This window comes from Microtus oregoni, unplaced genomic scaffold (assembly GCF_018167655.1).
Source record: "Microtus oregoni isolate MIOR12 unplaced genomic scaffold, Mior012 000062F_ref0000492, whole genome shotgun sequence".
Classification (NCBI taxonomy): domain Eukaryota; kingdom Metazoa; phylum Chordata; class Mammalia; order Rodentia; family Cricetidae; genus Microtus; species Microtus oregoni.
Window position 1 is genome coordinate 7,936,583 of NW_024543872.1, and position 12,806 is coordinate 7,949,388.

At 40.2% G+C, this 12,806-nt stretch overlaps 1 protein-coding gene across 2 annotated transcripts in view; it reads left to right on the forward strand.

Moving 5' to 3' along the window:
• LOC121439590 (trifunctional enzyme subunit beta, mitochondrial) overlaps positions 1–12,141 on the forward strand; it is a 36,286-nt gene extending 24,145 nt beyond the window's left edge. For both annotated transcript variants that reach the window (XM_041640114.1, XM_041640115.1), the window contains exons 9-16: positions 133–313; positions 1,969–2,090; positions 5,163–5,242; positions 5,327–5,374; positions 6,695–6,782; positions 7,312–7,386; positions 7,990–8,154; positions 11,622–12,141. In XM_041640114.1, coding sequence (XP_041496048.1) covers positions 133–313; positions 1,969–2,090; positions 5,163–5,242; positions 5,327–5,374; positions 6,695–6,782; positions 7,312–7,386; positions 7,990–8,154; positions 11,622–11,657 — 795 coding nt within the window. In that variant the 3' untranslated portion in view covers positions 11,658–12,141. The remainder of the gene's footprint in view (positions 1–132; positions 314–1,968; positions 2,091–5,162; positions 5,243–5,326; positions 5,375–6,694; positions 6,783–7,311; positions 7,387–7,989; positions 8,155–11,621) is intronic.
• Positions 12,142–12,806: the final 665 nt, after the last annotated feature.

Here is a 12,806-nt window from a genome sequence, read left to right on the forward strand (position 1 = left end):
CTCAACCTCCCGGATTAGAGGCATGTGTCTCTAAATCCAGCCAATAAATAGATTTCAGCTTTTCTAAATAACACTGAGCAATCTTACATAACTGTAACTGACTATAACTGTTCTCAATGTCCCCTTTGCTAGCTCCCTGCAGTGGCTGAGTTCTCCACTAACGAGACCATGGGCCACTCTGCAGACCGACTGGCTGCTGCTTTTGCTGTTTCTCGAATGGAACAGGATGAATATGCACTGCGTTCTCATAGTCTGGCCAAAAAGGCACAGGATGAAGGGCATCTTTCTGATATTGTACCCTTCAAAGTACCAGGTAAATGGTGAGACTTAAAGGATTTCTTTATTTTTATCTTTTGTTTTATGTGTATACCTTAGTGTTTGTATGTTCATCATGTACATGCAGGTGTCCAGGGTGTCAGAGCCCCTGGAACCAAGGTTACAGGTGATTGTGAGCCAACTGATCTGGGTACTGGGAACAAATCTGGATCATCTGCAAGAGCAGTAAGTGCTCTTAATGATGCTCAATCATCTCTTCATCCCTATACTAAAAACCTTAAGTGATAACTTCTTAAAGACAGGGTCTTAGCATGTGACCCTGGAAGCCTTGAGCTCACAGAGAGGCCTGCTTTTAGCCTCCCTGGTGCTATGATTAATTTACTTTTTAATAAGTATAATAATTGTTTCCAAACTACTCAGCTTTTATTCTTTTTCCATTTTTGTTTTTCAAGACAGGGTTTCTCAGTGGCTATGGAGCCAGTCCTGGAACTCTCTCTTTAGACCAGGCTGGCCTGTAACTCACAAAGATCCACCAGCCTCTGCTTCCCAAATGCTGGGATTAAAGGTGTGCACCACCACCACCCAGCTCAGCTTTTTTTAAAAAAAAAAAAAATATTTATTTATTTATTTATTGTGTATACAATATTCTGTCTGTGTGTATGCCTGCAGGCCAGAAGAGGGCACCAGACCCCATTACAGATGGTTGTGAGCCACCATGTGGTTGCTGGGAATTGAACTTAGGACCTTTGGAAGAGCAGGCAATGCTCTTAACCTCTGAGCCATCTCTCCAACCCCCCAGCTCAGCTTTTATTCTTAAACATAGACTCAATTTCAGATTTATGTGGTAACACAGGTAAGCTTTAAAAAGATTTTTGCTTCGGAAGCAAAGGCAGGTGCATCTCTGTGAGTTTGAGGACAGCCTGGTCTACACGGGTCTGTAAAGCAAGTTCCAGGACAGTCGGGGCCACACAGAAAAACCCTATTGCGGAAACTCCCCCCCCCAAAAAAAAAACAAAAAGAAAAGAAAAAAGAAAGGTATTTTTGTTATTTTTAAAACAAAGTCTCATATAGACCTGGTTGGGCTCATATTATGTTACTGAGTCTGGCCTTGAACTCCTGATCTCCTCTGCCTCTACCTCCTAAGTGGTAGGATTGCCTGTACATGCTGCCATACCCAACTTTAAATTTTTATAAGTGCTACTCCTGGAGTATCTCTCTCTTTTCTCATCTCTCTGTGTGTAATCTTGTCTTGGTATTCAGAGAAGACTTTCTTTTAAAGATTAGGATGTATAGCTCAGTAGTAGTGCTTGCCTCAGGACAGTCAAAGCCCAGTGGGGTGGGGGTTAATCCCTAGAACTAGAAAGAATAGAAAGGCTTTCTTCATAGTTGACAGATAATATTTACATTCCATTTGTTAGGTTTTTAGTAACATGTATGTGTTTTTGTGTGAATATATGGATATGCATGTGGATTCTTTAGAGGCCAGAAGAGGGCATTGGTTCCCCTGGAACTGGAGTCATAGGCAGTTGTGAGTTGCCCAATGTGGGTGCTAGGTACTAAAAGAACAGCAAGTGCTAACCATTGAGCCATCTTTCCAGCCCCCCTGTTCTTATCATTTTTAAATCATATTGCTATAGAGAAGATATATAATGCTTACAGTTTCTTAGAGTTAAAAAATTATTGTTGTTATAGGAAAGGACACAGTTATGAAAGATAATGGGATCCGACCTTCCTCATTGGAGCAAATGGCCAAACTAAAACCTGCGTTCATCAAACCCTATGGCACAGTGACAGCTGCAAATTCTTCTTTCCTGGTAATTGTCAATGCTATTTGTGTTTAATAGAGGCTTTTCTGTGTTCTCAATAGAAGAGTTTACAATAAATTTGCTTGTGTGTAATTGGAGGCTTAAAACAAAGCTATTCTCTGTGAAAAAAAAATGTTAAAGGAAAATCATTTCAAAAAAAAAAAAACAAACAAACCACAAACTGGGTGTGATAATACAAACCTGTAACTCCAGCATTCAGGATATAGAAGCTGAAGGATCAAGAATTTACAGCTAGCCTTGGTATGCAAGACCCTGTCTCAAAAATCCAGCAAATAAAGTTTTGCTTTGAAGATAAGATTTCTTATGTAACCTAGGTTAGCCTCAAAGTTACAATCCTGCCTCAACCTCCCTGGTGCTGGAATTACAGGCATGTACCATGTTTGAACACCAAGTTGAAAATAATAGTTTTAAGGACTTAGATCTCTCACTGTACTGATACAGAAGCTATTCTTTTTTTTAAAAATTGATATTTATTGAGCTCTACATTTTTCTCTGCTCCCATCCCTGCCTCTCCCCTTCCTCTTCAATCCTCCTCCAAGGTCCCCATGCTCCCAATTTACTCAGGAGGCCTTGTCTTTTTATACTTTCTACTTCCCATGTAGATTAGATCTATGTAAGTCTCTCTTAGTGTCCCCATTGTTGTCTAAGTTCTCTGGGATTCTGGTTTGTAGGCTGGGTTTCTTTGCTTTATGTTTAGAAACCACCTATGAGTGAGTACATGTGATAATTGTCTTTCTGGGTTACCTCACTCAAAATAATGTTTTCTAGCTCCATCCATTTTCCTGCAAAATTCAAGCTGCTGTTATTTTTTTTTTCTCCTTTGTGTAAATGTACCACATTTTTCTTATCCATTCTTTGATCGAGGGGCATTTAGGTTGTTTCCAGGTTCTGGCTATGAGAAAAAAAGAAGCTGTTCTTCTTATGCCCTTGACCATTTATCAAACTTGTATTGCTTATGCTGGGCACTGGGAATGGAAAGGACAGTTGTGATACAGTGAAGTACTATGGTGGCTGTACATTAGCCACTGAGGATGTTAGAGTGCCTTCTCAAAAGAAGTACTAAGTGGATTTGGTGTGTGTCTGTGCACCATGTATGTGCAGTACACATAGAGGCCAGAAGAGACATTGGCTCTTCTGGAACTGGAGTTACAGATTGTTCTTCGGTGCTATGTGGAGACTGGAAACCAAAACTGGCTCCTCTGGAAGAACAAGTTCTTCTAACCCCTGAGCTGTCTGTCTCTCCAGCCTCAATGTTTCTTTGACAGTATAGCTAACCAATTACTACCACCACACTCAGCAGTGACCACACTGTTGTAGTATCCATAAACCCATTTTTTTGTTTGCTTGTTTTTTGTTTTTTCAAGATAGTTTCTCTGTGTAACAACCCTAGCTGTCCTGGAACTAGTTCTTATAGACCAGGCTGCCCTCGAACTCTCAGAGATCTGCCTGCCTCCCAAGTGCTGAGATTAAAGGCATGTGTCATCACTGCCCATTTTTTATAATTTATTTAAATTAATTTTATTTGCATTGGTATGAAGGTATACTAATGAAGGTATCAGATCCCTTGGAACTGGAGTTAAAGACAGTTGTAAACCACCATGTGGGTGCTGGGAATTGAACCTGGGTCCTCTGGAAGTGCTCTTAACTGCTGAGCCATTTCTCCAATCCCCATAAACCATTTTTTTTATGTATAGTCACTTGTGTTCTCAGACTTTATGGCTACCCTACTGGTGGCTACATGCTCTTTTTAGGATTGCAGAGTTTTTAAAAGGGATGTATAATTGAATGTGACAGAACTTGTCTTGATTTTTTGCATATTAAATGGACTGGTTTCATTTTCTTTTGTATTGTGGAGGACGTTCTTTCTTCCTTCCTTTCTTCTTTCCTCTCTTTCTCGTTCTTTATTCCTTCCTTTCTTCTTTCCTCTCTCTCTTTCTCGTTCTTTCTTTCTTTCTTTCTTTCTTTTTTTTTCTGTTTGAGACAGTGTTTCACTGTGTAGCCCTGGCTGGCCTTGAACTCACAGAGATCAGCCTCTGCTTCCTGAGTGCTGGGATTAAAGGTGTGACCTCCACTACCTGACCATTCTTTCCTTATTGAAATAATGGTAAAGGGCTTTTTAAAAACAAACTTCAGAAGTATTCCTCCCTCCCTCCCTCCCTCCCTCCCTTCCTTCCTTCCTTTCCTTCTTTTTCTACTGTGTTTTCAGTGTTCTGTCTGCAGGCCAGAAGAGGGCACCAGATCTCATTACAGATGGTTGTGCGCCATCATGTGGTTGCTGGGAATCAAACTCAGAACCTCTGGAAGAGCAGCCAGTGCTCTTAACCTCTGAGCCATCTCTCCAGCCCCCCAAAAGTACCTTTTTGTCCTGTAACGTCTTGATTATTATTTGGGATAAAAATATATGAGATGTGTTCAAAGTTTTCTAAAACCATGGTTTTAATGTTCTTACTTGCCCACCTGTGTCTTCTCTCAATGTTTTGCCTCTCGAATAAAATCTCAAAGTTGTGGGCAGGAGGCAACAAAGAAACAGCACAGAAAATGTAAAAAATAAATAATTGGAGTAAATAAAATATTGTTCTAATCCAAAAAAAATTTATTTCCTGTGCTCTAAACAAAAACCTATAGGTTCTTATTTCTTTTTTTTTTAAATCTTTTAATATTTATTTATTTGTTTATTATGTATACAGTATTCTTCCTGCAGGCCTCATTACAGATGGTTGTGAGCCACCATGTGGTTGCTGGGAATTGAACTCAGGACCTTTGGAAGAGCAGGCAATGCTCTTAACCGCTGAGCCATCTCTCCAGCCCTAGGTTCTTATTTCTAAAGTTGCCTCTCCCAATGTATTTTGACAAATTATGATACCTTATGAACAATGCCTGCTACCATTGTTCTCCCAGAGTGGCTCAGTGTGTTTGCTTGATTATGACTTAATAGTGGATACAGTAAAGTGAATTTGTTGTATAGATTCCGTATAGATCTGTTAGTGGACTCAGGAACAGACTTAGGAGGTGACTGCCGGGAGACCTCCAGATGACATCATTGTTCTGTTCCTATTTCAGACTGATGGCGCTTCTGCGATGCTCATCATGTCAGAGGAGAAAGCTCTGGCCATGGGTTATAAGCCAAAGTCATATTTGAGGTAAAGTAAATATTCTGATGAATTGCCTGTGATTTCTTTATTTTATTACTGGAGCTATCCTTTCTGTTTTTTTTTATTGTCTAGGGATTTTATGTATGTGTCCCAGGATCCAAAAGATCAGCTTTTACTTGGGTAAGTAGTAGTGAATATCTCTCTGGATTTCAATAAAAAGTATTTGAATTTTTATTACATTTATTTAGTGTGTATGGAGGGTGGTGAAGTATAATTTTCTCCTCTCACCACGTGGGACCCAGGGATCAATTGCTCATGGTTTTTTTCTTTTTTCTTTTTTGGATTTTTTGAGACATGGTTTCTCCGTAGCTTTTTGGTTCCTGTCCTGGAACTAGCTCTTGTAGACCAGGCTGGCCTCGAACTCACAGAGATCCGCCTGCCTCTGCTTCCCAAGTGCTGGGATTAAAGGCGAATTGCTCACGTTTTTACACAGGTTTCAAAGTATGTTAAGTATTTTATTTTCATGTCACTATTCACTGTGCTATATAATTAGACAACACTTCCACCCTGTGGTGTGTGTGTGTGTATGTATGTTTATGTGTTTTGGGGTATTGAAATCAAGCACTCCCAACACTGAGCCTCATCCCTATCCCACAGGATCTTTCATAAATGCCTCTGGTTATCTCTCATTTGTGGTGATATTTTGTCTATGATCTAATAAATAAAGCTTGCTTGAAGATCAGAGTGCAGAGCTAGCCACACTAGGTAGCCATAGAGGCCAGGCAGTGGTGGCACACACCTTTAATCCCAGAATTCGGGAGACAGAGGCAGATGGATCTCTCTGGGCTACATGGAATTGATCTAGTCTAAAAGAGAAACAGAGCCAAGCAGTAGTGACTCACCTTTATTCCCAGTACTTGGAATTCACATACCTTTAATCCCAGCACTAGGAGACAGGAAGGGATATGGCTGAATATGGGAGGAGACGGGAGCTCAGGGTAGTCAGTCTGAGAAGGCAGTCTGAGGAAGCAGTCTAAGGACAGGATCGCCCCTTTGCTCTGAGCATCAGTAGAGGTAAGAGCTCTAGTGGCTGGTTGCTCTTCTTCTTTAATCCTTTACCTTTCACTTCCTGATGGCTGACTCCAAGTTTTTATTATTAAGACCAATTAGAATTCATACTACACTCCTTTTTCCACTGGCTTCATTGTAACCTTAAAGTTAGGCAAGTCCTTCCCTGCCTTGCCCCTTTCAATGCTGTTCCTTTTTTCTTTAGTTGTAACTTACCCTTCACTGTTTGCCTGCTGATTATCTGTCTGTTTTTCCAGTTCTATAGTATGGTAAAGATGAAAGGCATATCTTTTTGTATCCTCAACACTTAATTAGTATTCGTATAATAGAACCAATGAATGAGTATACAACTCAATTTGGAGTATACGAAGAAATGCTTGAGTTAAACTGGAAAGTTCTGGGCTACCACCTTTTGTTTGCTTTCTTTTTCAGACCAACATATGCTACTCCAAAAGTTCTAGAAAAGGCAGGATTAACCATGAACGATATTGATGCTTTCGAATTTCATGAAGCCTTCTCAGTAAGTTGTTTATAAGACACATCTGAAATGATGTATAAATCATTAAAAATGAAACTCATGCTTGTAAGGAGTGGGGCTTTGTATTTCAGACTTGACTTTTTTGAAGGGAGGCTACGTCAGAAAATAGGGTCATACTTGTGTTGAAAATACACCCTTGAGGATGTTTCTTAGAGACCTCTTAAGAGGTGTTAAATTATTTCTTTAAGACACTTTCACTGGGGCTGGAGAGATGGCTCAGCGGTTAAGAGCATTGCCTGCTCTTCCAAAGGTCCTGAGTTCAATTCCCAGCAACCACATGGTGGCTCACAACCATCTGTAATGAGGTCTGGTGCCCTTTCCTGGCTTGCAGGGATACACACAGACAGAACATTGTATACATAATAAATAAACAAAGTTAATATTTCTAAAAAAAAAAAAAGACACTTTCACTGAGAACTGATACTAAGATTTGCTTAAAGTTACATGTCTGTGTCTTAGATAAAGCCCAGAAGAGCATTGATAACAAAATCGTGAATTATTTCCCTCCTAGGGTCAGATTTTGGCTAACTTTAAAGCCATGGATTCTGACTGGTTTGCACAAAACTACATGGGTAGGAAAACCAAGGTAAGTTTCTAATAAAGAATATATGCTTGAATTTCCCAGTAAAAACAGTAAGCCTTTATGTTGTCTTCTGTAGGCGGAGGCTGCTTGCTCGTTTCCTGGCCCCTCAGACCCGAAATAATCACACAGAAACTGTATTACTTAATTACAACACTGCTTGGTCAATATCTTAAGCATATTTCTAGCTAGCTCTTAACATTTTATTAGCCCATTTCTATTATTTTATATTTTACCATAAGACTCGTGGTTTACTGCCAAGGTTCCAGGGCGTCTGTCTCCTTCGGCGGCTCCATGGCGTCTCTTTGACTCTGCCTACTCTCTCTCTCTACATTTCTGTTTGGATTTTCTACCTAACTTTACTCTGTTAAGCCATCGGCCAAAAGCAGCTTCTGTATTAACCAATGGAAATGAAATATAATCACAGCATACAGAGGTGAATCCCACATATGCTTCTGCTGATCTCATTCCTAGGTCATACACTGGTTTTTAAGGTGGTCAGTGTTGTTTACTTTCCTCTGGGTTGCCTGCTTCTCTTAGGAAGAGCCTGATTTGATTGATCTTAAGTAAAATTGCTTTTAAACTGGTGTTTGTTTTTGTGGGAGCTAGGTTGGAGCACCTCCTCTGGAGAAGTTTAATATCTGGGGTGGATCACTGTCTCTGGGACACCCTTTTGGAGCCACTGGCTGTCGGTTGGTCATGGCAGCCGCCAACAGACTGAGGAAGGATGGAGGACAGTATGCTTTAGTGGCTGCCTGTGCAGCTGGAGGACAGGTACGTCACCGCAGTGACAGACAACAATAGTTTTCTTTTGGAAGATAGGGAGACTATTGATTTTAATTCTGATATTTCAAAGGAAAATGCTCTTTAAATCCAAGCTGTTCTTTTTTTAAAGTGTTTTCTTGTTTATAAAATTAATAAATGTTCATAATGGAAACTATGTAAAATATAAAAATATACAGAAAAATAGTTTATAATGTCTTTACCAGGCACTAACATTAAAAGCATCCCAATGTATTTTTTCTGTAACAATACACTTTTATTCATTTGCCTAATATTCACAACACCTTATCTGTAAACTCTGGGGAGGCAGTGTCTGTGGCTGTTCATCCAGGCATGACGTGCTTGTCTCACGTGTTTGAAGTCCTGGGTTCAGCCTCAGCACTGCCACAACAAAACCACCCTCCTCAAGAACAGAGGCCTTACCTATCTGTAGACATTTGGCTGCTGTTCAACCAAGGGATTTATTATTTTGGTAGATATTTTCCTGTCTGCTTCACTCCATTATTGAGTCAGCATTCTACATACTATAACATTACACTGGGAATAAAATCCAGAAGGAAAACTAACTGTGGGCTTTTATTGTTTTTTTCAAGACAGGGTTTCTCTGTGTAGTCCTGGAACTTGTTTTGTTGGCCAGACTGACCTCAAACTCAGAGATTACCTGCCTCTACGTCCTGAGTATTGTGATTAAGGCCACCACATGTACTAGCATATAGTCTTTTTTTTTCTATTCTGATATAAACAGATTTTTTTCTTGCATATTATAGACACTTTTACAATCAAGACAAATAAGCTATAGAAGAGCATAAAATCCTATCTTGTAGCCATACCACCCTAAATATACCTGATTTCTCAAAGCATAAAATCATTTCAGACTGCCTCCTCTCTCTCCCCCTGCTTCTCTCTCTTTTCCCCTTCCCCGCTTCCCTTCCATTCCATAACCTACTAAATAAACTCTATACCCCACAAAAAAATCATTTCAAAGACTTTATAGACAGCTTTCTCCTAGAGACTTTGGAGGAAGAAAGGTTATTTATTCTACTTATAAGTTGAGCCGGGTATGGCGACACATGCCTTTAATCTCAGCACTCAGGAGGCAGAGGCAGGTGGATCTCTGTGAGTTGGTGGCCACCCAGGTCTACAGAGTGAGTTCTAGGACTGCCAGGACTACACAGAGAAACCCTGTCTCAAAAAAAAGAAAATGTTGAAGCATTTGTTGCTTTATAGCCTGGAGCTTTTTGGTGATAGTAGAGATGAAACCTAGGTCTCCACACATACTAGACTGCTCTACTGGGGATAGTCCCTAACTCAGAAATGTCTTACCATTTGTGTGACTTCCCTAACTGAAACCTTGCATGTTTAGGCAGGAGCCTGCTTCTCTCTGCCTGCTTCCTCACAGAGAGACTGTGTGTTGCATGTAGTCCACAGAGATTCTCTCCCTTCCTTTCAGGTGCAATTGTTCTCTCTATGCCACAGAATTTAAATAACATTAGGTGATTTTGTGGATAACTGAAGAAGAATGTTCAGTGTCTTTCTTTTAGAAGTTTTAAACTTGCCACTAATTGTTTCATTGAGCCAATAGAGTGACACCACATGATTAGGAAATTAGAGCAAAATTCATTGTAGCTGGGCAATGATGGTGCACCCCTTTAATCCCAGCACTCGGGAGGCAGAGGCAGGCGGATCTCTGTGAGTTTGAGTCCAGCCTGGTCTACAGAGCAAGTTGCAGGACAGGCACCAAAGCTATACAGAGAAATCCTGTCTTGAAAAACAAACAAAAAAAAAAACAAAAGTTTTTTTAAATATTTATTTATTTATTATGTATACAATATTCTGTCCGTGTATATGCCTGCAGGCCAGAAGAGGGCACCAGACCTCATTCCAGATGGTTGTGAGCCACCATGTGGTTGCTGGGAATTGAACTCAGGACCTCTGGAAGAGCAGGCAATCCTCTTAACCACTGAGCCATCTCTCCAGCCCCCAAAACCAAAATTTTTTAAAAAGATCACTATTGTGAATCTAGAGCAGAGCAGGGTTTTTTCTTCTTTTTTTTTAAAATAACTTATTTTTATTTTATGTTTATTGGTGTGTTGTTTACTTGTATGTCTGTGTGAGTGTGAACTGGAGTTACAGACAGATGTGAGCTGCCATGTGGGTGCTGAGAATTTAACTCCAGTCTTCTGGAATAGCAGGCAGTAATCTTACCATTAAAGCCACCTCTCTAGCCCTAGAGCAGTGTTTTTCATCTTTGGCATTGTTAATGTTCTGGACCAGTTAATTCTGTGGGCTGTGTACTGTACTGTTAAGATGCCTCCACCCATGAGATTCCAATTGCAACAAATTCTTCCCAATCCTACCCTGGCCTGTATGTAGGCACATAGTTGAAACAAGTAGAAATACCTCCAGACATTGCCAGATGTCTTCTGGAGAGAGTGGGAGGCACCTCTCCTAGCTGATAACCACTGATCGATCGTGTTGGAACATGAAAATAGTGCATTATAAGTGTTCTGTCTCCTATGAATCCTTTGGATAGCCCTCAGGTCAGTTAAACCTTCCAATCTCCACTCTTTATTTTGTTTGTTTGCTTATACATTGTCAAGGTTTTGAACCAATATATATGCTAAATTCCAGATGAAGATCTTGTATCAGAACCTTAAACTTACATAGTATTGAACTAGGTGCCTTATAAATAATAGTTTCTTAATACTTATTTAAGGGAGTTGAACCTAGAAGCTGGGCATTAGGCTGTTTACTGGTTTGATGGCAGTCCAGCGATAAGGACAACTGTTTATCAGATTGGAAATCCTAGCTGTTTAGGTTTGACTTGGGTCACAACTAGTACCCAGAGCTGTGCAGAGTGTTGGAGAAGGGACATTGTTCTTTCTTCCTACCCTTACGTACGTTCGGTTCATCTTCTTAGCCAGAGAATAGTGAAGAGCTGAGAGCCCAGGCCTCAGAATCCTCACACCTGTTTTCAGATCTGGTCTTACTTAACTGTAACTTATGGTCTGACTGAGTCACTTAATCTTCAAATCCTACTTGGGTTGAAGATGTGGCCCAGTGGTAGAATGGTTGCCTAGCATGCCTGAGACCCTGGATCAATCCCCAGAAGCACAGAAACTAAAATAAAAGCAACTATTTATTACACTTATTAGGACTCACACTCTATATTACACTGAGTCTGCTGTATATATGTATCCTTGTGTTTATATGAGAATAGCCAGTTGTGTATATATAAATACATGTGTGTCTATATAATGTGTTCTGAGTTAAAAATGTTTATAAAGTCGTTCTAAACTAGGCACCATGAGCTCCATTTTATAGAGGAAATGGGGGCTCAGAAGGATCACACAGTAGCTGAAGTGTTTGTGTACACTGTTCGCTTGCCTCCATACTGGCTGGATTTGTCACTTTTCATTGCTTTCATTACTTTGACTGGACTTTTTTTCTGTCTACAGGGTCATGCTATGATTGTGGAAGCTTATCCGAAATGATTGCTGTAGAGGATGTGACCTGATTTCTGTGCAGCACTCGCACTGGGCAATGCCATTTCAATGCACTACCGAGTGACACCTGTAGTCCTAGCTCTTCTTAGGAACATTTGTGGCCTTCTTAAATACTTTGCAATCAAGTCTTGCCAGTATTCCAAGCTTTCCGATGACCACAGCTTCTGGTCTCTAAGTTCCAGGCTATCACAGATGTGTACACAGTTCTCGTTGTCTTTTGTCACAAAGACTAACGGCAGCAGCTTAGAGAGAGGTTAGCTGAGGTTTGGGATCATCTTTGTAACATTTGCAGATTCCCCCTGTTCCTGTCTGTGTCATAAAGGTAATTATTTTTTTTTCTAAAATACAAACCTATGTGCCTAAATTAACTTACTATGGAAAAAAATAATAATCTAAACATCTCTGAAAACTGAAATGCTTGGATATATAAATACCATTTTGGCTGACCCTAATAAAGTAGAGCTGTATTAGAGGACTGTTTGTAGTCTCTTTTTTAGTGGGAGAAGATGGCCTTTTTGACTTACAGGCACCTTTTGCCTTTAATTACTCATTTAGAACTTATACCTATTTCAGTCGATTGTGAAACCACCAGGACTGACTGTAAGTAATATCCTGCCTTATAATAATATGCTTCTCTCCTACTGCACGTACTGGCTTTGTGGGAGCCTAGGCAGTTTGGATGCTCACCCTACTAGACCTGGATGGAGGTGGGTGGTCCTTGGACTTCCCACAGGGCAGGGAACCCTGATAGCTCTATGGGCTGACAAGAGAGGGGAACTTGATTGGGGGAGGGGGAGGGAAATGGGAGGCGGTGGCAGGGAAGAAACAGAAATCTTTAATAAATAAATAAACGGGAAAAAAATATAAAAAAAACAAAAAAAATATGCTTCTCCTATTGCTTAATTGAAGCAAATTGATAGCCTTGGAGACGATCCTGTTTGTCAGGGTTGGTGTCATGTGTAAAAACATGGCTATCAGAGACTCTTGACAGCTGTGCTGCACAAATCACATGTATGTTATTCTGAAAAGGTCATAGCTTCAGTTGTGGACATTTAAATGTTGCTCAAATGTATGGAAGTTGCTATCTGAAAGATCCAGGGGCTTTTAGGCAAGGAACAAAGTGTTGACCACTGAAAG